Source organism: Cynocephalus volans, chromosome 14, assembly GCF_027409185.1.
Source record: "Cynocephalus volans isolate mCynVol1 chromosome 14, mCynVol1.pri, whole genome shotgun sequence".
Taxonomy (NCBI): Eukaryota; Metazoa; Chordata; class Mammalia; order Dermoptera; family Cynocephalidae; genus Cynocephalus; species Cynocephalus volans.
In genome coordinates, this window is record NC_084473.1 from 70,876,684 (window position 1) to 70,901,194 (window position 24,511).

General features: G+C 47.6%; 1 protein-coding gene and 1 long non-coding RNA gene across 3 annotated transcripts in view; one reads left to right on the plus strand and one right to left on the minus strand.

The window, feature by feature from the left end:
• TET3 (tet methylcytosine dioxygenase 3) overlaps positions 1-24,206 on the plus strand; it is a 90,980-nt gene extending 66,774 nt beyond the window's left edge. For both annotated transcript variants that reach the window (XM_063078370.1, XM_063078371.1), the window contains exons 5-11: positions 5,947-6,040; positions 12,028-12,236; positions 13,479-13,629; positions 16,345-16,434; positions 16,954-17,091; positions 20,982-21,318; positions 22,185-24,206. In XM_063078370.1, the coding sequence (XP_062934440.1) occupies positions 5,947-6,040; positions 12,028-12,236; positions 13,479-13,629; positions 16,345-16,434; positions 16,954-17,091; positions 20,982-21,318; positions 22,185-23,968 (2,803 nt within the window). In that variant the 3' untranslated portion in view covers positions 23,969-24,206. The remainder of the gene's footprint in view (positions 1-5,946; positions 6,041-12,027; positions 12,237-13,478; positions 13,630-16,344; positions 16,435-16,953; positions 17,092-20,981; positions 21,319-22,184) is intronic.
• LOC134362940 (uncharacterized) lies at positions 3,333-6,660 on the minus strand. The gene is made up of 3 exons (XR_010021668.1): positions 6,572-6,660; positions 5,858-5,988; positions 3,333-3,532 (listed from the first exon to the last, which is right to left on the minus strand). It is a non-coding gene; the product is annotated as an uncharacterized LOC134362940 (long non-coding RNA).
• Positions 24,207-24,511: the final 305 nt, after the last annotated feature.

The following is a 24,511-nucleotide window of genomic DNA, read 5'->3' on the forward strand; positions in this document are numbered from 1 at the left end:
TTTAACATGCTCTTCTATTCTCCGTATGAGTATACTTCAGAAAGCTCATGGAAAGACTCATAATCTGTCAGTTCTTTTTTTCCACTAAATTTTTGAAGTGTCCTCATATGTACTGTAAATTGGTAGTTAGATCTAATGGCCTGATTGGAGTCAGGTTGTCTTTCTTTCTTTCTTTCTTTTTTTTTTTTTTTTTTTTTTTCCAAAACTCTTCATAGGTGGTATTTTGTACCTTCACTAAGAGGAATGTAATGTCTTATCTTTGGACAGTGGGAGCCTATTCAGGTTGTCTCCTGAATCCTTTTGACATGATCCTAGGAGTCTTTAATAGCTTTCCTGATTTCTTGCATGACAGGACGTTCTGGGATCATTTTGTGCATTTATCCAAAAAGTCCTAGCTCTTTTTATTGGCAGAAAAAGTATTTAGAGGGGCCGGCCTGTGGCTCACTCGGGAGAGTGTGGTGTTGAAAACACCAAGGCCATGGGTTCGGATCCCATAAGGGATGGCCGGTTAGCTCACTGGTGAGCATGGTGCTGACAACACTAAGTCAAGGGTTAAGATCCCCTTACCAGTCATCTTTTAAAAAGAAAAAAGAAAAAGTATTTAGAAAACAGACTCTGGGTTCTAGGGGTACTCATTGCTATAATGGGCTGTTCATTGTTTTGAGGCCATTTCAGTAGAAAGAGCTACATTGTATCTGTGGATTTTTAGAAAAATTTTGTTATTGTTTATTGATTAAATACATCATGAGTTTATATTGACACTCCCAATTCAAATTCAAGACTATAGGGTTTTTATTTAATGGTTCTGTTTTTGTTGTTTATTTAAAACAATTCATATAGACAGAGACTTTAAAAATTCATGTATATGTCCACAGCAGATAGTAGATACTCTGATTTTGAGTCTGTGGAGAGGTAATATAGCTCATGGCTGAGAGCACAGATGCTGGATCTAGACTAAGGTCCCATCCTGGCCCTGCCACTTCCTGCTGAGTCCTTGGTAAGTTGCTCTACTCTCTGTGACTCAGTGTTCCCTGCAGAGTAGAGATGATGATAAAAGTACATATACTGGAGGAGAATTGTGAGAATAAACTGAAGTGATGTATGGAAAACACATAGTGCTTGTTATATGTACCACATAAAGAGTGGACTGTTGTTGTCTATCTCATATACTTATACAGATTGCATTTTTATAATAAGCCTTAGTATTCTAACAAAGGCAAAGATTATATAGACATAAGTATATGTTTGCTCATACATGTGCATCCAGATATGCAAGGCTGAGTGGCTCAGAGTTCCCACAAATTTGGGAACCAGATTTGGTCTGACCAGGGAAGCCAGACTAAGCCTGTCAGTATAGCAGAAGACATGCTTTTGAGTGAAGTGACTGTAACGTCTTCTCTGAATGAATAAAAGATAAGATGGATGGAGGACAGTGATCTCGGTACTCACTCGTAATTTCCTACACCATCTGGAAACATTTATATTCAAAATAGCCTGTCAGAAAAGCATTTGGTCAAAGACCCAATCTGTAAATTCACATGTGCTTTAAAAAGGCTCTCTGAGTCCATGAGAATGAAACAGATTTAAAACAGTACGTGTGTCGTACATGCTGGCCTGCACGTGCCCATATGCATGTGTGGTATAGTTCCTAGGTTGGACCAGGTAGCGTTAATGGCCAGTGATTTTTGTAAGAAATCTCAACAGTATCATTTGCCATAGGGAGCCAATGTACAGGTTTGATCTGGGCCAGGTTTTTTTGGTAACAATTTTCTAAGATTTCCAGGTAACTATCTAAATAACTTTTACTTATAGAAGAGTACATTTTGAAAACAAGAATTAATAGATAGTGATAAAATTTAAAGTCATCTTTTTTTTTTCTCATTGCTTTAAAAATAACAGCCAAGTGTAGATTCTTCAGAAACTGATCCAAGGGAGGAATTCCTCTCAAGACCAGGAATACTTGTGTTTTTCCTCAGCAACTAGTTTATTTTTATCTTAAGGACCTTGTAAATCATGTAACAGATTGCATTTCCAACTTTATGTTGGCTGCTAGTGTGCTTAGAGCCAGATTTGTGTACCCCCACTAGGAGGAATGTAATTTCTCATTTTTGGCCCATGGGAGCCTCTTCGGGTTCACTCCTGAGTTCTTTTGACATGACCCTTAGAAGCCTCTAATAGCTTTTATGAATTTTCATATGATAAGAAGTTCCAGGCTCATCTCTGAGAGATACATACAAAACCCCACTGATTGCATTTTATGTACCAACATATCTGTCTTTTTTCCCCCTTTACACTCTGAGTTTTCATCACCTGTTATTTTTATCTTATGGACATCTTTTTAAGACCCTTTCTGGAACAAGGCAGGGAATGAATGATTGATGTAAATCCTCTGGTGGGACGTCTGGTTTGTGAATGGTCCCTCCAGTCTCTTTGTCTAGACCTCTCCCTTGACCCTTTCTCTGCAGGGACACTCTACTGTCAGGAGTTGGCCAAAGGCAGGGAGGGGAGATAAACTGAAATCAAAGAGACGGTGGTGCTTTTAGCTTCTCATGAAGATTTGGAGAAAAGAGGGGGAGGTTGAAAGCAAACCCCAAAGTATCCCAATTTATTTATGGGCTTCATACCTCCTGCGTACCCAGATCCTCATTGCCATAGATAAAAGTTGGAGTCAGTTTTCAAACCCACATCTGAGAATGGTGTGCTGCACCAAGCCACGTGGGCTCTGTCTGGGAATGGGGCTCTCTATAGCCTAGGATGTCATTAAATGCTTGTTCTAGAAACAGAGAACCAACACTGTGCTAGCAAGTCCTCTGAGCTTTGGGGGAACTGGTCTCATTAGTGTACGCTAGGGAGAACCCTGGAGAAGCATAACTTCAGAGCAGTGGTTGTCAAACTCAGCTGGGTGTCTGAATCCTCCGAGGGCTCATGAAGGCACAGAATGCTGGGTCCTACCAATTTTCTGACCCAGCAGGTCTGGGATGGGACCCGAGAGTCTAGCTTCTGTGCCTACTAAATTCCCAGGTGATGCTGCTGATGCCACTCGTCCTGGGACCATCCTTGGAGAATCATGGGCTAAGATCATCATTTACCTTCTAACATAAGGTTTCAGTCTACCCTTGCAGATTTAGTTTAAAGTCTTAGGAGTTAATCTGTGTACTAGAAGGACCTCTTCATGATAGGCTGGAAAGTAAGACATTTAGGAAGAAAGAGCCTAAAGCAAGAATTGGTTGGTTTCCTTTAAGCACAAAGACACAGTTCTGTTTTAAAAAAAAAAAAAAAACCCAAAAAACAAAACAAACAAACAAAAAAACCCCAAGAAGTCTAGCTGGTCAGACAGTGCTTGGCCCTTTTATTTGCTCTCTAATGTGAAGTTCACTGCAGGACACATTTCTCGCACGGGCGTGATGGTGGGGAAGGACCTGGTCAGAAAGCTGGAGTCGGTGTCCTCAGCTCACCCTCCTGTGAGGAATGCTGTAGTCCTGTCTCAGTGAGAGTAGTGTGGTCACCTCTGGCTGTTCTTCCTGACAGGGATCTGCAAGACACACTGAGGGTTCAGGCCCTTGCACTTGTGGGCAGCTTCTTGATAAATGCTTGTTGAAATGAAAGTTGTCCAAGAACCAAACAAAAGCAGCACTATCTGATTCGTCTGGATCCCAGACCACACCATATGAACTTTGAGAGTCCTGTCTCCAAACACTTTCTATAGGGGACTAACAGCCTTAGAATTTTAATGTTGTAATTATCAAAAACACTTCTCACCCCTTTCCTAAGATCTTCAGTGAAACAGAGAATGTGGAACTCAGAAGAACCTTAGAACAGCATTTTAAAAAAGATCTTTGTGCTCCTTTTCAATTACAAAAATGAAACAAAAAGGCTTTTTTAAAAGTGTAAGAGTGAGTAAAGCTCTCCAGCAATTATTATTCCCAGAAGAAACCTTTTTAGAAAGTTTGATGCTTACCTTTTAATCTTTTCTAAGCATTTACAAAGATAGACTGTACATAAGTATATAGAGAAATTATGATCCAAGTGAGGTCAATCATAATATACTTGCTGTTTACAGCTTGCTTTTTCACCACTGAATTTCTTCCCACATCAGTACGTACAATTCTGTCTGATGGTCTTTGATAGCTACATAGTTTTCCATTGTATGGAAATTAATTTATTGTAAAATTTATTACATTTATTATACTTTAGCCAGTCCCATACTGGACATTTAAGTTGTTTCTGATTTTTCTGTTGATGTGACGGTGAGTATCTTGTGTCTAAATCTTCGTGCATTTGGACAGTTATTTCTGAGGTAGAGATCCCGAGAAGTGGAGTGGATGAGATAAAGAATATGTGTATTTTAAATTGTAATAGCTATGACAGTATTAACACTCTACTAAATAGCATATTAAAATAATATGCCATGATCATATTGGATTCATTACAGAAATACAAGGATAGTTTGGTTTAGACAATCTGTCAAAATAGCATACTGTGTTAGCTGATCAAAAAAGAAAAACCATTCAGTTGTCCATCTCCTTAGATGTTAAAAATGTATTTGATAAAGCTAGTCAATTCTTGATTAAAAGTCCTTAGAACAGGAGACCCTTAGTAGTACCCTTCAAAGTATGGAATCTGTCTCTTTCCCAAAGTCAGCCAGCTTCATACTCAGCGATGAATTGTTGGAAACATTTTCAGTAAAGTTAGGAAATATCAAAGATCCCTGCTAGCACTTCAGAAGCTCTTGGTCAGTACAGAGATACAAGAGACTAGAATAGAGGCATGAAGAGTGGAAAGGAGGAGGTGGCAAATGGGCATTATTAGCACACGATGTGATATTGCACCTGAAACTAAAACACAAGATGATTCCCAGTGTATGTTATATGCGTGTATTGAAACAATACACCATACCCCACTAATATGTACAAATAAATGTTAAAATAAAAAGTAAAAATAAAAAATAAGAATTCAATAATGTGGTTCTTACATTATTGAAAACAATATTTACTGGGCTCTTCCCTCATGCCATGAACTTTGAAGCACTTTAAATAATCTACTCCCTGTGGATTATGATTTGATCTTTTCCAAGCCTAGGAGGTAGGAACCATTTTTACTAAGGAGACTTAGAGAGGTTTGGTAATTTGGCCACAGTTATGTAGTGAGGAGGTGCTGGGCTGGCACTTGGGCTTAGTCTGTCTGACTTCCAAGGCTGTACCTAATCACCATTGCCCCCATATAGATGTGTGGCCTTGGGCAAGTCCAATCAACTCTTGGGATCACAGTTTCTTCACCTCTGAACATGGGGTGGTTGATTACATGATCTCAGAGATCTGAGGCTCTGAGTGTGTGTGTGCGTGCACGTGTGCGCACGCCAGAGCAAAGGTGTGTGCAGGAACCAGATGCTTGTGCTGTCGGGGGGAGCCGTGGAGCTGGCGTTTGTACTTAGTAGAGTCGTTTTCCCCCAACCTCAGCTGTTTCTCCTCCTCATGTTCAGATGTCAGCTGGGAGTCATTGAAAGAGAACAATAGGGGTTGACCCTACTTATTTTCTTTTGTTTATTGAATTTATGAAAAGCTAACTCCCAGGGTGACTCAGCTACTAGGGCTGCATACAAATACCCATGTTTAGCCTTTGGTTTCAGGACCCTTTCTGAAGGCTCAGAGATAATCAGGGGCATTCTGCTTGACTGTCCCTCCACCCTGGGACAGAGGTGAGCTAGCTGGTTGGGAGCAGAGAAGGGGCAGGTAACCCAGGGTCTGAGAACCTGGAAGTTCCCACTGTTTCTCCAGAGCCTGTGAGCAGGGAACGTACATTTAGACCTCTCTCTGTTGCCACACCCCCACCCCCACCCCCGCAGTAATGAGAGACCCACCTGAAGCACCTGAGGCTTGCCTTCTTACTGTAAGTTGTTCTCTTCTGGGGTTCTGCTGTGCTGATGGTGGCTTCTGTTTTCCTCTCCAGATATGGAGAGAAGGGGAAAGCCATCCGGATCGAAAAGGTCATCTACACCGGGAAGGAGGGGAAGAGCTCCCGCGGCTGCCCCATTGCAAAGTGGGTGAGTGCTGAACCCCCACAGCTGAAGCTGTGCGTTGCTCTCCATGTCCCACCCCACCACCAACTTAATGCAGCGGATCAGGTTGCAGGCTGGGCAAGGGCGGTGTGTGGGAAACAGACATGTTTACCATGCAGGGGAATCTTAGAACCAAAGTCTGGTGCTTGGTTAGGGTCATTTTCCCCTGGCCTCAGCTGTTTGTCTTTATCTGGCTTAAATGCCAGCCCCTCGGCTGGCTCTAGAACTGTGTTAGTCATTACAGTCAGCTCATACTGTCCCTGAGGCTCAGGGCTGTAGGGGTGGGAAAAGGGGAAGCTGGAGATGCGATGGTTGCTCAATGCTAGGACCCACTATGCCTCCTCTTCCCCTCCCATGTGCCTTGGGGCTGCCAGTGCTCCTGTCTCCTGCCTGGAAGCCAGGGATGAAACTGAAAGCTGGCATGCTGTGACCTGACCTGAGGGAAGAGGCTTGGCCTCTGGGCAGCATCAGGAACCGACCTTGCCCCTGCCCTGCCTCTGAGCCACGGTTTCCTACCTGGCAGCCTGGATGTCTCAGCTGGGAGAACGTCAGTGACTCAGGCCCCAGTTCACCAAAACAGGGTTCTTCCGACCTTGCCCGTCTAGTTCACAAAGAGATCTTTAAATAGCAGAGCACCTGCTCCTGCACAGTGAGCACATCGGGAAGCCCGGGCTCAGCACTGCACTGGTGCCTGGTGGGGGCACGTGTGCATGATGGAAGCCTGGGCCCTGTGTTCAAGCTGCTTTTGCTTTAGAGATGCAGGAAGTAAAGTTGTGGAAGCTTGAATCGTTGAGGTTTAACTCTGAGACTCAGACTTGGTGCTGTAGTTCAGGGACAAGAGGTGTGAGTAGTGGGAGGCATGTTTAGGCCAAGTTTCCCTGAGAAGATGGGCATACATGGGGCTGTGGATACCGGGCCACATTAAGTGGGCTGAAGAGAGGGCAGAAGCATTCCTGGTGAAGGAGGGTCATGGACAAAGGCAGAAAGGCTGGGTGGACATACACACAGCTGACTTTGAGGGAGGGAGACTGGTAAAATGACCTTTGTCATCATACGTCCATCTGCGCACATACCCGTTTTTACCTGTATATACCCCATGCCTTTGCATCTTTGCATTTAATGAAATTAAAAAGTGTCCAAACTTGAACTACCACATTGCTATTTTTAGCAATTTTCAGTCAGCATTTCAGAATTATATACAACAGAATAATCTGGAGCTACTTAGTGCATTCACAGGTGTGAAGAAGTGTGTTGTCCACCCCCCACTACCCACCATGAGAGATGGTCTTTGCCGTGGAAGGTGTGATGTGACTGATCAGGGTGGGGTATTACTCCCCAGACACATCCCATCAGGGAAATGACATCAGCCATAGAGTAACTGCACCGTTCTCCTGCTAATTCAGGCAGCCATTGAGGAATTCCAAAGTCTTGGGCAGGAAACCGACAATCCTTGGGGTTGCAGGTAAAGTTAGGAACTTTTCCAGCTTCAAGAAATTTGGCACCTTAAAGAGGACAGCTGGCTATGTGGATGGCATTGAGCAAGAGAATATGCATTTCTAGGTTCTGGATACAGATGGTAAAGCATTACCTCCCGACCAGGGTTTGTGTGGCTGTGCCCAGGGCCGGATGGAGGTCACTGGCCTGGACATGGGCTATGAGAGAAGCAAAATGATGGAGGACCAGGGCCCTTAGTACATTGGGCCTCTGGGGTCTGTGGACAGACGCCCAGAGCAGAACACCTGGAACACAGAGAACTCAAGGTTATGTCCAAGAAGGGAAAAGCTTGTGGGTGTTACCGAGCCCTGATGAATGATGCACAGAGGGGAATGCATAATGACGGTGTTCCCAGGGGCAGCTAAGTCCCATGTCTGATGAGTGGAGAAGAAAGGAGATGAAAGAAGTCATTTTGTATGGGAAGAGCAAATGGCTGGTAGATCACAGAACTATTACAGTGGCAAGAAAATCACAGGGCTGAGGGGTTTGTTTTGTTCTCCGGCCATCTCCTTCAGTGTAGTGGACTTCTGGGTTTTTTGTACGCAGCATGCAAATACCCTGCGTGTTTTGGTGGGAGGGCTCATCTAAAGAGTTCACCTCCTTTGGAAGTTGGAGAGGGGCAGGCACCCCCTTTCCCTGCCCCATTGGGAAAGCAACTTACAAATGCTTAGACAGACTATTCTTGGTGGCAGCATGGTGTCAAGAGCCCAGAACAGTGCTCTGTAGCCACAGGTTAGTAGCAGCATCTATCTGCCTGTGGTGATAACACCTCCTCTGGATCTGGGTTCCCCAGCCTGCCCAGTCCTCTGTCCAGAGCTCAGGTTTTGTTTTCCAGCCAGGCTTCATGTCTGTGTTTGTAGCCTGCCCCTAACCCCCAACAGTACCTTCAGGTAAAGGCAGTGTGCCTGACAAGTTCTAGACTTGCCAGGATTTAGGTGACAGTTGAGTTGCATCCCAGGTGCCCAGCAAATGCAAGTTGAGAGAATGATCTAAGAAAGCAGTGGGTCGACCCAGAGAGCCCTCTGATAGTCTCTGGTTTTAAGGTGGACTGTACCAAATATGGAAGATACAAAGTATGGGTGGAGAGAGTGGCCCAGGTGGCTTTTCGAAGACTCAGAATAAACACATGTGTGCCAGAAGCAAACCAAGGACAGCAAAAGTGGGCTTTTGGTAGAAGAACCATAGAGATGATGCTTGGGCCAGTATGTAAAGATAACGGGGGTCAGAAGACGAGTATTTGAGGGCCCATTGGGAGCAGTGGAGCAGACTTAACTCAGGAAACCCAAGGGGTTGGAACCAAGCACCGTAGCAGAACTTATGGGAGGACAGAGCTTGGTTTCTGTTGGGTGTTGTGCTACTCTTGGTTCCTGCCCAGAAACTGGGTGAGCTGTTTGTGATTCTGTGCAGAGTATGACCCTCTGTGTTGCTGTGCTTGGGTGTTGGTGTGTTCATGCCTTCATTGGCCTTTGGCGTTTATCTTTTTGTGCATTCCATCCTACTGGGCTCCTTCGTTGGGAGTGTGGGAGGCAGCTCCTCTTTATTGCTTTCTTACAGTTTTGGGGGTGTACCCATGGCCCCATGAGGATTTGGCCACAGAGAGCTCTCTGCTTGTGCCTAATGATATTTGTGCTTGCTACTCGGGAAACCAAAGTGACATGGCCTCAATCATAGCTGTGACTGGTTGGGTGTCTTGCTGTGTACTCTGAGCACTTATCCCATGAGTGCAGTTAGCTGTGAGGTGAGCTGCCTCAGGCAGAGAGCAGAGGTTGACCACAGTGCCTTGGATTCCTAGTCACAGGGACCCCTATCTTATTGGTGCCTGCAGATACATGTCAATGCCCGTGATATGCCCAGTTCAATCTGCAGGAAACCGTGCAGTCCCACAGGGAGTGCTGATACAGTCTATGATCTAATATCATGTCAAGGTGTTACTGATTCTCAAAATAGAATTTTAAAAATACTGATATGATCGATGCTTCAGTGAGGAGACACCATTATTGCTCAGCCTCAGAGCAGGAGCTCATGACCCAGAGATGTGTTTTATTTAGCTTGCAAAGTATCCTTTGAAAGTTTGAAGGGGATTCTGACACATTGCTACAACGTGGATGAACCTTGAGGACGTTACACTAAGTGAAATAAGCCAGTCTCAAAAAGACAGATATTGTATAGTTCCACTTACATGAGGTACCTAGATGAGTCAGAGTCATAGAGACAGAAAGTAGAATGGTGGCTGCCGGGGGCTGGGGGTGGGGGGCATGGAGTTTGTTTTTACTGAATACAGTTTCAGTTTTGCAAGATGAAAAAGTTCTAGGGATGGCTGCACAGCAATGTGAGCGTACCTAATGCCACTAAAATATACTCTTAAAATTTACCATTTTAACCATTTTTATATTATGTATATTTTACCACAATAAAAAAAAAATGAATGTAGCACTCATTTTTAAAGGGGGAGATTTCACGTAAAAATCTGGATTTCCATTTTTTTCTTGCAAAATTGTAAGAATTAACTTCACGAGGCTGGAATTGCCACCAGGCAGCGGTTGGTAGAGGGACAGCCTGGCTTTCCCCTTTTGATGGGACAAATTCTTTGCACTTTGCCCTGGTATACACTGCTCCCTAGTCTGTGTCTGGCCCACTTCCTCATTTACACCACCTTCCTGGCTTCCCCTTTCAATGCCTCCCTGCACTAACATACTCATGACCATGACCTCAGCAGCCCAGGCCACTCCTGACCTCCAGACCTGCTCTGTTGGGGCCTCCCAGAAATAGACACTCAGGTGCTCCCAGTTAACTCACCAGTAAACAGCACCCACACCTACTCAGTCTCCTAAGCCACAAACCATGGAAGTCGCTTAGAGCTCTTCCCTGTCCCTCAGTCTTTGCAGTTAGGTGGTCCCAAAATCACTTTTCTCCTAACGTCTCTGGAATCCATTCTTTTCCCTGTTTCCTTCCCCAGTGCTGCAGTTCAGGACCTCACCCATTTTTGCTTATGTTACATCTGTGGTCTCCCCATTGCCCCTTTCTCTTGACTATTTGCCCCCTTTCTAAAGATGAAACTATTAACATAAGCTCCCTGCTTAGAGTCCTTTGTGGGGCCCCTGCCTCCAGTCTTTGTCCCTCAGCCTGCCACTCGGAGCCCTTCCCAATCTGCCCTCATCTTTCCCTAGCTCACAGCCCCATCCACCCACCTATCTTATCTGGTCACAGAATTACTAAGGATTCTTTGGGGGAAATCCAGCCATTTCATTCCCCAGCCTCTGGGACCTTTTGCCCTGACACATCTTTTTGTGAGCTGGGACGTTGTTCTGGGAGTGAGGGAGGACCTGGATGAGGGGACATCAGGATCCTGAGCGTCAGAGCTGCGCGATGCCTGGGGCCTTTGCTTTTTTTGTTTTTCTTAAACATCTTTACTGAACTGTAATTCACATACCGTACAATTTACCATTTTAAAGGATACAATTCAGTGGTTTTTGGTACGTTACATTATCTTTCTTGTGGTAAAATATATATAACAAAATTTGCCATTTTAACCATTTAAGTGCACAGTTCAGTGACATTAAGTATATTCACATTGTTGTGAATATAACCACCGTAGTCTCTTTCCATCTTTTTCAGCATCCCATACTGTGACTCCGAACCTGTTAACAGTAACTCCCCAGTCCCCTGTCCCCCAGCCCCGGATAACCTCTAATCTACTTTTGGTCTCTATGAATTTATCTACTCTAGGTACCTCATATAAGTGAAGTCATACAGTATTTTTCCTTTTGTGTTTGGCCTGTTTCACTTAGCTTAATGTTTTTGAGGTTCATCTAGGTGTCAGAATTTCATTTCTTCTTGTGGCTGGATAATATTCTATCATATGTGTGTGCCACGTTTTCTTTGTCTGTTCTTCAGTTAAGGGACACTCAGGTTGGTTCCATCTCTTGGCTGTTACGATTAATGCTTCAGTGAGTGGTAGTGCATGAGTATCTGAGTCCCTGCTGTCAGTTCCCTTGGGTATGTTCCTAGGCGTGGAATTGCTAGATCATACGGTAATTCTATGTTTAGCTTCTTGAGAATCTGCCCAACTATTTTCCACAGTGCCAAGCCCCTTGCTTTTTAACTAAAAACACGCAGGTATGCTGCATTTTTTCTCTGCAGATATTTTAGTACAATGTAAAAATCTCTGACTGTATTTTGGCTTTCAGTTTTATTTATGTGTTTTTACTCCTAAGCCTATGTAAGTCATCAATAACTTAGACTTTGTAGTAATAATCTCTTATTTCACTCTTAAAATAACTTTTGTGTTTTTCATTCCATAATTATAACAGTCTCTTAGCCTGTGTGGTTGCTGTCGCCAGGGTGTGACATCCCCAGGACTCTGCCCTAAAGACCTGCACCCCAGGTCTGTGCAGCAGAGTGAGGGGGGTGTGGCGCATGTGCAGAGGAGTGTGGGTGCCTGGCTCCTGCCATTAACGATGCCACCTGTGTCCCTGCAGGTGATCCGCAGGCACACGCTAGAGGAGAAGCTGCTTTGCCTGGTGCGGCACCGAGCAGGCCACCACTGCCAGAATGCCGTGATTGTCATCCTCATCCTGGCCTGGGAGGGTATCCCTCGCAGCCTCGGAGACACTCTCTACCAGGAGCTCACTGACACCCTCCGGAAGTACGGGAACCCCACCAGCCGGAGATGTGGCCTCAATGATGAGTATGTGGCAGGGGCAGCAGGCGAGGTCCGGGGCAGCCCTGGAGAAAGCTCTCACCCTCTCCTGGGCACAGTTTGTGCTGCAGAGTTAGGACTGTGGTTGAAGAAAGCTTACCCAGGGATCCCACCTGGGGGGCCGGCCCTGGCTTGGGAGGGTCTGTTAGCTTGGCTGAGCTTCGCTGTTAAACCCCAGATCAGTGCTGAGGCTGTAATGATGTTATCAAGTCTAAGAAAAGAAAAGTATACATGACCCACAAGTGTAAGGAATACGTGATATTTACAAACTTACCCTTATTGGGGTTTTTCCTATTATTACTATTTTTTTTTTTTACTAAGGTATATTAATTTACAATAAAATTCATCCTTTAGGTATGAATTTTGGAGAGTTTTGACAAATGTTTACAGTCTGGTAGCTACCACCACCACAATCAAAATATAGAACAGTTTCGTCATCCCCTAAAATTTCTGCAGCCCTTGGCAGCCACCAGTCTCACTTCCTGTCCCCTCAGGTTTGCCTCTGCAAGAATGTCACATAAATAGGATCATATAGTATGGAGCCTTTTGAGTCTGGCTTCTATCATTGAGCAATACTTGGAGTCTTCAAAAAGTTCATGTTAAGATTTGTATTATCTTTTAATTCTATTTTTCCATGAACTTTTTGAAGTACCCTCATATATTGACGTGTCAGTAGATCATTCCTTTTTATCACTAAGTAGTATTTCACTGTGTGGATGTATCACAATTGTTTGTCCATTTCCTAGTTAAGGTCATTTGGGTCATGGATTTTATTAAGCATTGAATTTTAATGTAAGTGTTTATATGTTAAAGGCCTGTCAGCATCTGTGCTGTAGGAGACAGGCATGTTCAAACCCTGGGGCACACACTATATCCCCATTAGTGTGGTCTGTGTTGGAGCTGGCCAGGATATTAGAGTTAAGGCAAAGTATAAACCTCATTGGATTTTTACTAGATTTCCCCTCCTTATCTCAAGCAACCCATGTGCTTCTCCCAACAACATACTCCAAGTTAGACTTTTTGGCTCGGGTGAGGCACAAGAGGCTGCTTGGAGCTGGCATTCTACTCAAGGAAATTTGAGAAAGGAGCTGGGGGCAGAGAAGGAAGAGTCCCAGTCACTGGGAGGCTAGTGGATACCAGGCCTCAGCAGGGCATCCCCATGAGGGAGAAGGAAGATTCCAGAACAAAGGGATGTCACATCGTATGCCTAAGCTGTGATGTGTGTTGCAGCCGGACCTGCGCTTGCCAAGGCAAAGACCCCAACACCTGCGGTGCCTCCTTCTCCTTTGGTTGTTCCTGGAGCATGTACTTCAATGGTTGCAAATATGCTCGAAGCAAGACACCTCGCAAGTTCCGCCTGGCAGGGGACAATCCTAAAGAGGTGAGCAGAGCTGTGCAGGAGCACAGGGACTCCCCCTGCCCCTTTCCCACCTGGTGTCTTCGGTAGTCAAATAGGAGGTGGGATTAGCAACCATGACTCAGAAGTACAGAAGATGTAACTTACTTTACTTGATTTTTTTAAACCGACCTTGTCTTGCTGTGAAACAAGGTGCGTGGGGTGTGTAGAAGAGTGTACCACTTACAGGTGCCTCAGACTCTTCCAGTTTAAACAGTCTCTAAGGTAAATATTCTGAATATTTAAGGTACACATTCAAATTCCTCATCAGAATTTGACCCTCTCAGAGGGTCATTTCTTCCCTTCATTCTTCCCATGACATTTTTGGGGATATGGGGGGGTGTGTCGCAGGAATAGGGGCCTCTGGTCCATGGGCTGCCCTCTGAGTCTTTGATGGACGTCCCGAGGCGTCCCTCACCCTGCCTGTCTGCTAAGCACATGTCTCTGGGCAGTCTCCAGGATGGCAACCTGGCCTGGTCCTGGGGTGCTGGGCTGGCACCCATGCAGTACAGCCACTGGGTGTGAGTCCTCCTGTCTGCAGTCTCCTCACCTGGACCCACTGCCCACAGGACCTCCCCCCACCCTGTGACAACACAGAGGACAAAACCCCTCTGGTCTCCACTGCAGGCCCCGCTGAAGCCAGAGGAGGCAGGAGCATCAGCTCAGGCCGCCTCCCCGCCGCCGTTTCTCCTCTGTTGTCCTGGTTGTGATGGCCACCCAAGAGGTGGTCTCCACTCAGAGTTCCAAGTGTGAAGAAGGTGCAAGCCTGTCTGGGCTCTTTGTCATTTCACCTCCAGCCTCCCTCCCTCCTGCGTCGGCTCCTTAGAGGGTGGGTGCTGGGTTCCCTTGCTAGGATCCAGGCACACATCTTGATCCCAGACTCGACCTTCCAAATCTCTCTGAGCTCCTAGTCCAGAAGGGCTTTCCCCTTTCCCATGGGGCAGGGACATCCCTTGGGCACATATTCTCCACACCAAAGTCCATATAAACATCTATGCTCTGACTTCCAAGCTCTGCTTTACATAAGTAAAAGGAAGCATTTTCAAATTTAGAACTCTTTTTCCCCAAAACCTGGCTTTTAGGCTGTTGTGTAATCCTAAAATAGTCCAATTTGATACTAGACTTTTATTCATATTAGGTTCCACCTTCCCCGCTGAGGCGGCAAACACAGTTGCTTCAATGAATGGAGGAGCCCCAGGGCCACCAGGACCTAAGAATTACCAGGATTGAAAAGACATTGGTTTAATTACTCACACATATTTGCCCTGTTCTGTCAGCCACTATTTCCTGTGCACTACTATGTGCTGGGTGCTGAGCACCTCACAGGTACCTGTTAATTTCACGCACCACCACCACCACCACTGACCCGTGGTCCAGGCACTATTACCCCTCACTTTACAGATGAGGCCAAGGGCTTGCTCAAGGCCATATGGCTAGTTAATGGTGAAGCCAGGATTTAAACCCAGGTGTGTGTTTCCCCAGAGCGCACTAGCCTCACGCCTGTGTTGTGCTGGCCTCGGGCCCATTGTGCTGGTGGCAGCATCTGGACAGCAGCCAGGGAGGTGGTCTGGCCCTGCTGGCCCAGGCAGGTTTGGTTGGGGTGGCTGGCTGCCCAGGCCCACTCCACCTGGATGGACAGCTGAGCCTTTGGTCTCGATCTTCACTTCCAATTCTACGTATTTGGTTCCTTTTCTCTCTCTTCTACCTGCTTTCTTCTTCATAAACTCTACATGCCTGTGCTCAAGGCCTCCTACAAACTCTTCTATACCTGAAACACTCTGCCAAATGTCTCCAGGTGGCTGCTGCTTTGTCTAGAGCAGCGGTGTTTGGTGGAACTTTCTGTGATGATGGAAATGTTCTCTGCTGTCCAGTACAGGAGCCACATGTGGCTACTGAGCATTTGAAATGTAGCTAGTATGGCTGAGGGGGACTGAATTTGTAATTTTATCTAATTTTAATTAAAATTATATTTCAACAACTACATGTGGCTTGTGAATAACACATAAAATGATGCAGGTCTAGGAGCTAGAGCTCTGCAGTTTGTGCACCTGGCTCATGATGGGCTCTGGGCTGGGCTGGCTATAGAATTTCTAGCACAGATCCCACCTGCTGCTCTTTTACTGTCTATAGCATGGGAAGAAGGATCCATACTTGTTCTTGGTTTTTTCATGCCTAGTATACCACCTCTCTGACATAAGATGTTCAGCATTCAAAAGCAAGAACGTGTTTTATGTTTTCTGGGCTGAACTGGGCTAGCGCCCAGAACAGTAGCATGTAATGGTCAAGCTGACTGGACCTTCAGGCAGTGGCTTTTCCTGATGTGCTTACATGTCCCCAACTTTTTTTTTTTAAAGATGACCGGTAAGGGGCTCTTAACCCTTGACTTGGTGTTCTCAGCACCACACTCTCCCAAGTGAGCTAACCAGCCATCCCTATATAGGGATCCAAACCCGTGGCCTTGGTGTTATCAGCACCTCACTCTCCCAAGTGAGCCATGGGCTGGCTCGCATGTCCCCAACTTTTAAGTGGACATGGCACCATTCCTCTCCCAGAGAAAACACTGTAAAACACCAACAGCACCTCACGTCCCACCTTCCCACGTAGCCCTGATGATGGTTCTGGAATGATGGTTCATCTCCAGGGTGTGGAGTTTGCCAGGCAGGCCACTCTGGACATGTGTGACTTCTCTTCTCTTCACAGGAAGAAGTGCTCCGGAAGAGTTTCCAGGACCTGGCCACCGAAGTCGCTCCCCTATACAAGCGGCTGGCCCCTCAGGCCTATCAGAACCAGGTATGGGTCCTGGGCCTTCCTCTGCCCGCATGTCATCCACATCTCTGCCCAGGCTCCCTGAAGTTGGGAAGCGAGAGAGCGGGCTGCTTGATGCTCTTACAAGAAGAGCCCAGCCCGAGAGCAAAGCGATGATGTAGTCCCTTTTTTGCAGCAAGCTGTATCCCACACCATCTCTGCCCTATCCCTGGTCTTTATCCCCCTTCCCCTAGTAATCCTCCACTGCCTCTGGTCTGGTTTCCATGGGTGAGGCTTGAGTTTCTCTTCCCTGTCACCCCTGCATTCCCTGATAAGGCAAGGGGGACTTGAGATAACCCAGAAGGAAGTAATTCCTGTGGGGGCACCTGAAAGTAACTTTTTTGGAGCTGAGGCCTCTCAGCCGGAAAACCTCCCCCTTGCAGTCCACATGCAGGGCAGCTGTGATACTTAACCTCCCTCTCTCCAAGGCCTGGCCTCCCAGGCACAGAATCAGGACCACTCACCTCAGATCACGTGAGCAGCTCCGTTTGGCCATCCCCACAGGTGACCAATGAGGAAATAGCAATCGACTGCCGTCTGGGGCTGAAGGAAGGGAGGCCCTTCTCAGGGGTCACAGCCTGCATGGACTTCTGCGCCCATGCCCACAAAGACCAGCATAACCTCTACAACGGGTGCACCGTGGTAAGGAAGCCTGTGTGCTGTCACAGCCCCACCTGCAGGACCATCCTGGGAGAGAGCCCAACTGGTCTGTTCTGAAAGGTGGGCTCAGAGGAGGGAGGGACGTGGAGACAGGATTCTCAGAACTCTGGGAGGTGCCCTGCCAGACTGCCCACTTCTCAGAGAAAACCCTCTCCAGAATTAATGGACAGGGCTGGCCTCGTTTCCATGTCTCAGTTGGATGCCACAGGATGCAGCCTTAGGCACATGGCGTCCTGGTTATCTAAAGTGTGGCTCTAGGTCTCTGTGAACATTTGGACTTAAATCCAAACAACCCCTTGATTCATTCATTGAACAGATGTTTATTGAGAACAAGCTGAGCCCCAGGCATTGCTCTAGATGCCTGGAATGAAATGGACAACATCCCTACCCACAAATGTGATACAATGTCCGGTAGCAGTAAAGGCTGCCAGGAAGAAGTGAAGCGGGGTAAGGGGTAGAGTGATAGATGCTTGAGCAACCAGCCGTGTATTAGTGCTGTTTACTGAGATGTAGAATAATGAGGGGAGACCAGGCTTGGGGGTGAAAAATCAAGAATTCTGTGTTGATCTCAAGGCGGGTTGAGATGTGGAGTGGGCAGGGGAGGGAAGGAGGGTCTGGAGAGCACGTAGCTCATAGTGACAGCCGTGAAGGCTGAATGCAACCACCAGGGGAGTGAGTAGATGGAGAAGAGGACATGTGGGCTGGGGTGGGGACCCCCTCGAAGGGATGATGCCAGTGCTGTGCTCTGCTTAGCTAGGTCCTGGGCAGACGGAGCTCCAGAGGGCTGTGGAATAGGCGTGGGCGCCAGCATGTTCATCTGGGAAGGGACCTCCGGATTCTGCTTGTAGACAGTGGCCCCGTGGCAATCAATGGCCCCACCCCAGGATTTCATTTCTCCACCTTGTTTTCCGTCCCCCTGTCCAAGACTGAGAAGCAAGATGGGGCAGGCTCCTGTTGTCTACACTCTGCGTGAGGGTTTCTAGTTGAAATAGATAGCAAGGGCGGGCCCTCCAGGGTTCGGAGTGAGGCAGGGGAGGAGCAGAGGGCACTGGACGACAGAGAGTGAGATCACAGAGCTTCTAAAGTAGGGGTGGAAAAATAATATTTTTTTCAAAATGAAAGTATTGGTTTTTTTCTAATTAAACAATATCTACTCATAAAAAACTTTGAATAATATAAAAGCAATTGCGTGAAACCTCATAGAGATAACCACTGTTAGCATTTTGATGATCATTCATTTAGACACCCAAATGTGTGTGTGCATGTGTTTGTGTGTGTGTGCACAGCTATATAAAATTTTCACAAGTAGGACCACGTTATATATAAATGCTGTTATATGACCTACTTCTCTTAACTCAAGGATAACTCAGCCTTTCTGTGTCAGTGCATTTTCTGAGGCTGTATACACGGCTCTGCCATCATTTATTTAACCAGCCTCCTATCAGTGGACAGTAAGTGCTTTCAGACGCTTCCCTTCTGTAAACCACAGGGAGGGGCCATCCTTGTCATGTCTTGGTGCAGTAGTGCAGTGATGTCCCCGAGGTCCCTGGGTGAGGACCTTTACATTTACAGGCTGAGAGGGCTTATTCTCCTGCTTTTGTGGTGGCAACACTGGATTTTGTCAGTCTTTTTGGTTTTTGCTTGTGTGAGTGGCAAACATACAATCTCATCTTAATTTGTATTTCTTTTATTACTAGAGAGGTTGAACATCTTTTCCTACTTTTCTTGCCCATTTTAATTTCATCTTTGTGACTATCCTACTTATATCCTTTACTTATTTTTTAATTGAGATGGCTATATCTTTTGACATTTGTAAGTATCTCTTGTATGTTAGAAATAGGAACACAGTTTCTGTCGTTTCTCATTCTTTGCATTTTGCCTTTGCTCTGTTTTTGTAACACCGGGTCTTACAGAAGAGTAGGAAGCAGGGCTGGTGGCCGGTCCAACCCAGGTGTCTGGTCAGAGCACAGAAGGCCTGAATACCCATGTGCATGCTGGGAAGAAACAAGTTGGGTAGAACGTGACCTCAAGGAAGGAACTCTAAATGAAAGGACTGATAGAGTTGACGCCATAAGAATGTAAAGTTTCTGTTCAATAATAAAACACCATAATCAAAATTGAAAGGCCAATACAAGCTGGATTATTTGTTATTCTTGAGTTAACAAAAGCATGTCATAGAACAGCATGTATATATAATATCCTATTTGTATAAAGTTTTATATAGCTGTACACACACACACACACACACACATTCAGGTGTGTGGATGGTTATCAAAATGCTAACAGGGGCTAAAAATGCACATATACAAAGATGACTTTATATATATATATATATATATATAAAAGTCTAGTATAAAAATGGGCAAAAGACATAAAACTCACAAAAGGAGGAAGACAGAGAGTTGTGTTAAAAGGTACGCAGGATTTTTTTTAATCAGGTATGGTAAGACATGCAGACTTAGAAATAATTGTCACGAGGGAAGAAGTTTATATTCACAGATCCCTAGAAACAAGCACGCCGTGCTACACACAGGGCCATGTGGGAAGCACCAGGGTCAGTCAGGAGGCAGAGGAGGAAGAAGCCAGAGCATGGCCCAGAACCTTTATTGGAGTTTTTGCAGGAAGGAGAAGGCAGGGTTGGTTTGCTGAGTATGTTTACAATTGGAGAGTTTGAATAATTTTGGCAGGCTGGGGGCTGTGGGAGAGGTCCCTTGTTGCCCGGAACCTGATACTGGGGGAATTTAGGGCCAAGGGAATAATGGTTTGGTGTATGAGTTTGATAAAAGAGGTGGTTGGGGATGTGGGCTCTGGATTGGTTGGTTAGTGTATCAAAGGTGCACTTGCAGGAAGTCTCTAGGAATTAACCAGCCCTGGGAGGCACAGTCCCTCCACAATCAAGGCCCCAAATGCCCCCAAAGAAATTAATGGCAAAATTATCAACAGAGATATAAGAAGATTGGAGCTCACATTCTGCTGTTATGAGTGAAAAAAATCATTAGGGAGGGCAGTTTTGCAGTATGTGGCAGCTCTACTTCACAGCATTTATTCTAAGGGGTTAAGTACCTTAGAAATTTTAACTAAAAAGATATTTTGAAAAATATTATTCATGGTAGAGAAAAATTGGAAATAAATTGAAATGTTTAGTAATAAGGCATTAAGCTAACACATTGTTACCATAGAATAATATTATATTTCTCTTAAATCATATTGGGGGAGATATTTAATGCGTAAGGAAATATTCATACTATGTTAAGAAAAAATGAAGTTATAAAACCATATGCGTAATAATCCTATTTAATTACCAAACAGTACTTGTATACATGTGTATGTGTATATGACCCAGGTATTTATGGTGATTATTTCTGAGTGGTGAGATTATGGAGATGATTTCTATTTCCTTTTTGCTTGGTTAAATTTTTTACAACCAGCGCATAGTCTTTAATTAAAAGGAAAAGTATCTTGAGAGCAAAAGGAGGATGAGTTTTCAGAACAAGGAGGATGACAGTGGAGAGTCTGTGGCTCTGCTAGGTGACATGGTGCGATGGCCCTGGCCCAGCCCCTTGCCAGCGGTGTGACCCTGGGCCAGCCATCTCATCCCTCTCAGCCTTGTTGGGATTGGATGAGATCATGTGATTGCACGTGCTTTGAAAGCTGTGGAGCAGACTTTCAGTGTTGGTGATCCTGTTACGCTGTGAACCAAGATGAAAGAGCTTCTCAGAAACTCTAGGAAGTAGTAGAGAACATTAGGGCTGGGTGGTGGCTGGTGCGGGGACTGTGTGGGAAAGGAATTCATGTATTTGGAGTGCTCAGAGTACTCCCACCCCACACTCAGTCCCCCAACCACATGTTCTCTCTCCCCCTGCTCGGGGCAGGTCTGCACACTGACCAAGGAAGACAATCGCTGTGTGGGCAAGATCCCGGAGGATGAGCAGCTGCACGTGCTGCCCCTGTACAAGATGGCCAGCACTGATGAGTTTGGCAGTGAGGAGAACCAGAATGCCAAGGTGGGCAGCGGGGCCATCCAGGTGCTCACCGCCTTCCCCCGTGAGGTCCGCCGCCTGCCTGAGCCGGCCAAGTCTTGCCGCCAGCGGCAGCTGGAAGCCAGGAAAGCCGCAGCTGAGAAGAAGAAGATTCAGAAGGAGAAGCTGAGCACCCCCGAGAAGATCAAGCAGGAGGCCCTCGAGCTGGCCGGCATCCCGACTGACCCAGGTATGTGGGGGAGGGCGCCTGCCAGAGGTGGCATGGCCCTGTCCTCATGGGCCCTCATTCCCTCGCCCCACCCCAACCTCCTGCATCATGCTCAGAACTCCAGACAGAAAGGTCTCGGGGCCTCTGCTTCCCTGTGACAGTTAGAAAGACATCTGTGGGGCCGGCCCCATGGCTCACTCTGCAGAGTGCGGTACTGATAGTGCCGAGGCCACGGGTTCAGATCCTACATAGGGATGGATGGCCGGTGCGCTCACTGGCTGAGCGCGGTGCAGACAACACCGTGCCGAGGGTTGCAATCCTCTTACCGGTCAAAAAAAAAAAAGACATCTGTGGCAGCCCCAGGACACCCAGCATGATCAGAGGCACTTGGTAAAGCAGGTACAGAGAGGGCTTGTTATCTCCATGCAACTGAACTTGGCAGAGAAGGAGCCTTGGGTTTCTCCTCCAGCTTGCTCCTCTCTGAGGATCTGAAGCAGTAGCATCGCTGCACCGCACATGGTGTGCGGCAAGACAGCAGGGTTTGTGGGTGTGGGGTGGTTGCTGGCAGGCAGCTGAGTTCTCCTCTCTCCTGGCCCTGGTCCCTGCAGTGACTCTGCAGGGCATGCTGGAGGGGGTGGGGGTGGGGGTGGAGGGTGCGTCAGTGGAAACTTCTGGAGTTCGCTGAGGCAGGGAGGAGGAAGAGGGATGCAGAAGGGCTGTGGGCTCTGCATGAGCTGCTTCAGGGTCACCTCCTTCCACCCCGGCTGGGGCCTGTGCTGAGCAACGCCTGGGCAGAAACCGTCCAGGGCTTGGCTTGGTCATGCCTCCCCTGCCTTGCCCATCCCGGCTCTCTGCACCCTCTCCATCTTGCCTTCTGTCTTCCCCAGGCCTGTCTCTGAAGGGTGGATTGTCCCAGCAGAGCCTGAAGCCCTCCCTCAAGGTGGAACCACAGAACCACTTCAGCTCCTTCAAGTACAGCAGCAACACGGTGGTGGAGAGCTACTCGGTGCTGGGCAACTGCCGGCCCTCGGACCCGTACAGCATGAGCAGTGTGTACTCCTACCATTCCTACTATGCACAGCCCAGCCTGGCCTCCGTCAATGGCTTCCACTCCAAGTACGCTCTTCCGTCGTTTAGCTACTACAGCTTTCCCTCCAGCAACCCTGTCTTCCCCTCCCAGTTCCTGGGTCCTGGCACCTGGGGGCACAGTGGCAGCAGTGGCAGTTTTGACAAGAAGCCAGACTTCCATGCTCTGCACAACAGCCTGAGCCCGGCCTACGGTGGTGCTGAGTTTGCCGAGCTTCCCGGCCAGGCTGTTCCCACAGACACCCACCACCCTGCTCATCACCACCAGCAGCCTGCTTACACTGGCCCCAAGGAGTATCTGCTTCCCAAGGCCCCTCAGATCCACCCCGTGTCCAGGGACCCCTCTCCCTTTGTTCAGAGCTCCAATTGCTACAACAGATCCATCAAGCAGGAGCCAGTAGACCCACTGACTCAGGCTGAATCTGTACCCAGAGACCCTGGTAAGATGGGCAAAACGCCTTTGCCCGAGGCATCTCAGAATGGGGGACCCAGTCACCTATGGGGACAGTACTCAGGAGGCCCAAGCATATCCCCCAAGAGGACTAACAGTGTGGGCAGCAGTTGGAGTGTGTTCCCTCCTGGAGAGAGCCCTGCTGTGGTCCCTGAAAAGCTCAGTTCCTTTGGGGCCAGCTGCCTGACACCTTCCCACTTCCCAGATGGCCAGTGGGGGCTGTTCCCTGGCGAGGGGCAGCAGTCAGCTTCCCATGCTGGAAGTCGGCTGCAGAGCAAACCGTGGAGCCCCTGCAAGTTTGGAAACAACATCTCGGCCTTGGCTGGGCCTGGCCTGACTGAGAAGCCATGGGGGGTGGGGGCAGGGGATTTCAACTCTGCCCTGAAAGGCGGTCCTGGGTTCCAAGACAAGTTGTGGAACCCCATGAAAGGGGAAGAGGGGGGGATTCCAACCTCAGGGGTGAGCCAGCTGGACAAAGCCTGGCAGTCCTTCAGCATGCCCCTGGGCTCCAGTGAGAAGCTGTTTGGGGCCCTGAAGTCTGAGGAGAAGCTGTGGGATCCCTTCAGCCTGGAGGAGGGGATGGCCGAGGAGCCCCCCAACAAGGGGACAGTGAAGGAGGGGAAGGGCGGCGGGGGCGGTGTGGAGGAGGAGGAGGAGGAGCTGTGGTCGGACAGTGAACACAACTTCCTGGACGAGAACATCGGCGGCGTGGCCGTGGCCCCGGCTCACGGCTCCATCCTCATTGAGTGTGCCCGGCGGGAGCTGCATGCCACCACACCGCTCAAGAAACCCAACCGCTGCCACCCCACCCGCATCTCGCTGGTCTTCTACCAGCACAAGAACCTCAACCAGCCCAATCACGGGCTGGCCCTCTGGGAAGCCAAGATGAAGCAGCTGGCAGAGAGGGCACGGGCACGGCAGGAGGAGGCCGCCCGGCTGGGCTTGGGCCAGCAGGAGGCCAAGCTCTACGGGAAGAAGCGCAAGTGGGGGGGCACCATGGTCGCCGAGCCCCAGCAGGAGAAGAAGGGGGTCGTCCCCACCCGGCAGGCACTGGCAGTGCCCACAGACTCGGCGGTCACCGTGTCCTCATACGCCTACACGAAGGTCACTGGCCCCTACAGCCGCTGGATCTAGGTGCCAGGGAGCCAGCGTACCTCAGCGTCGGGCCTGGCCCGAGCTGCCTCTGTGGTGCTTTTGCCCTCACACCTGGGGGCGGGTTGGGGGTGCAGAAGTCTTTTTATCTATATATACATATATAGATACGCATATCATATATATGTATTTATGGTCCAAACCTCAGAACTGACCCGCCCTTCCCTTCCCCGCCCTTCCCCAGCACTTTGAAGAAGAAACTACGGCTGTCGGGTGATTTTTCCGTGATCTTAATATTTATATCTCCAAGTTGGGTTTTTTTTCCCCCTTGTTTGGGGGCTTTTGTTTTCTTTGTTTTTAAAACTTTGTCCTTGTATATCACAATAATGGAAAGAAAGTTTATAGTGTCCTTTCACAAAGGAGTAGTTTTAAATTCCATTTAAAATGTGTATTTATTGGATTTTTTTAAAAGCGACAATAGTAATGGTAAAGGGTCGGCAGGAAAGGCCAGCGGTGCTCATCCCTGCCCGTCTGCTGGGCCTGGGCGCTGACGAGGTCCTCTCAGCCCTGTGCCCCTCACGAGCC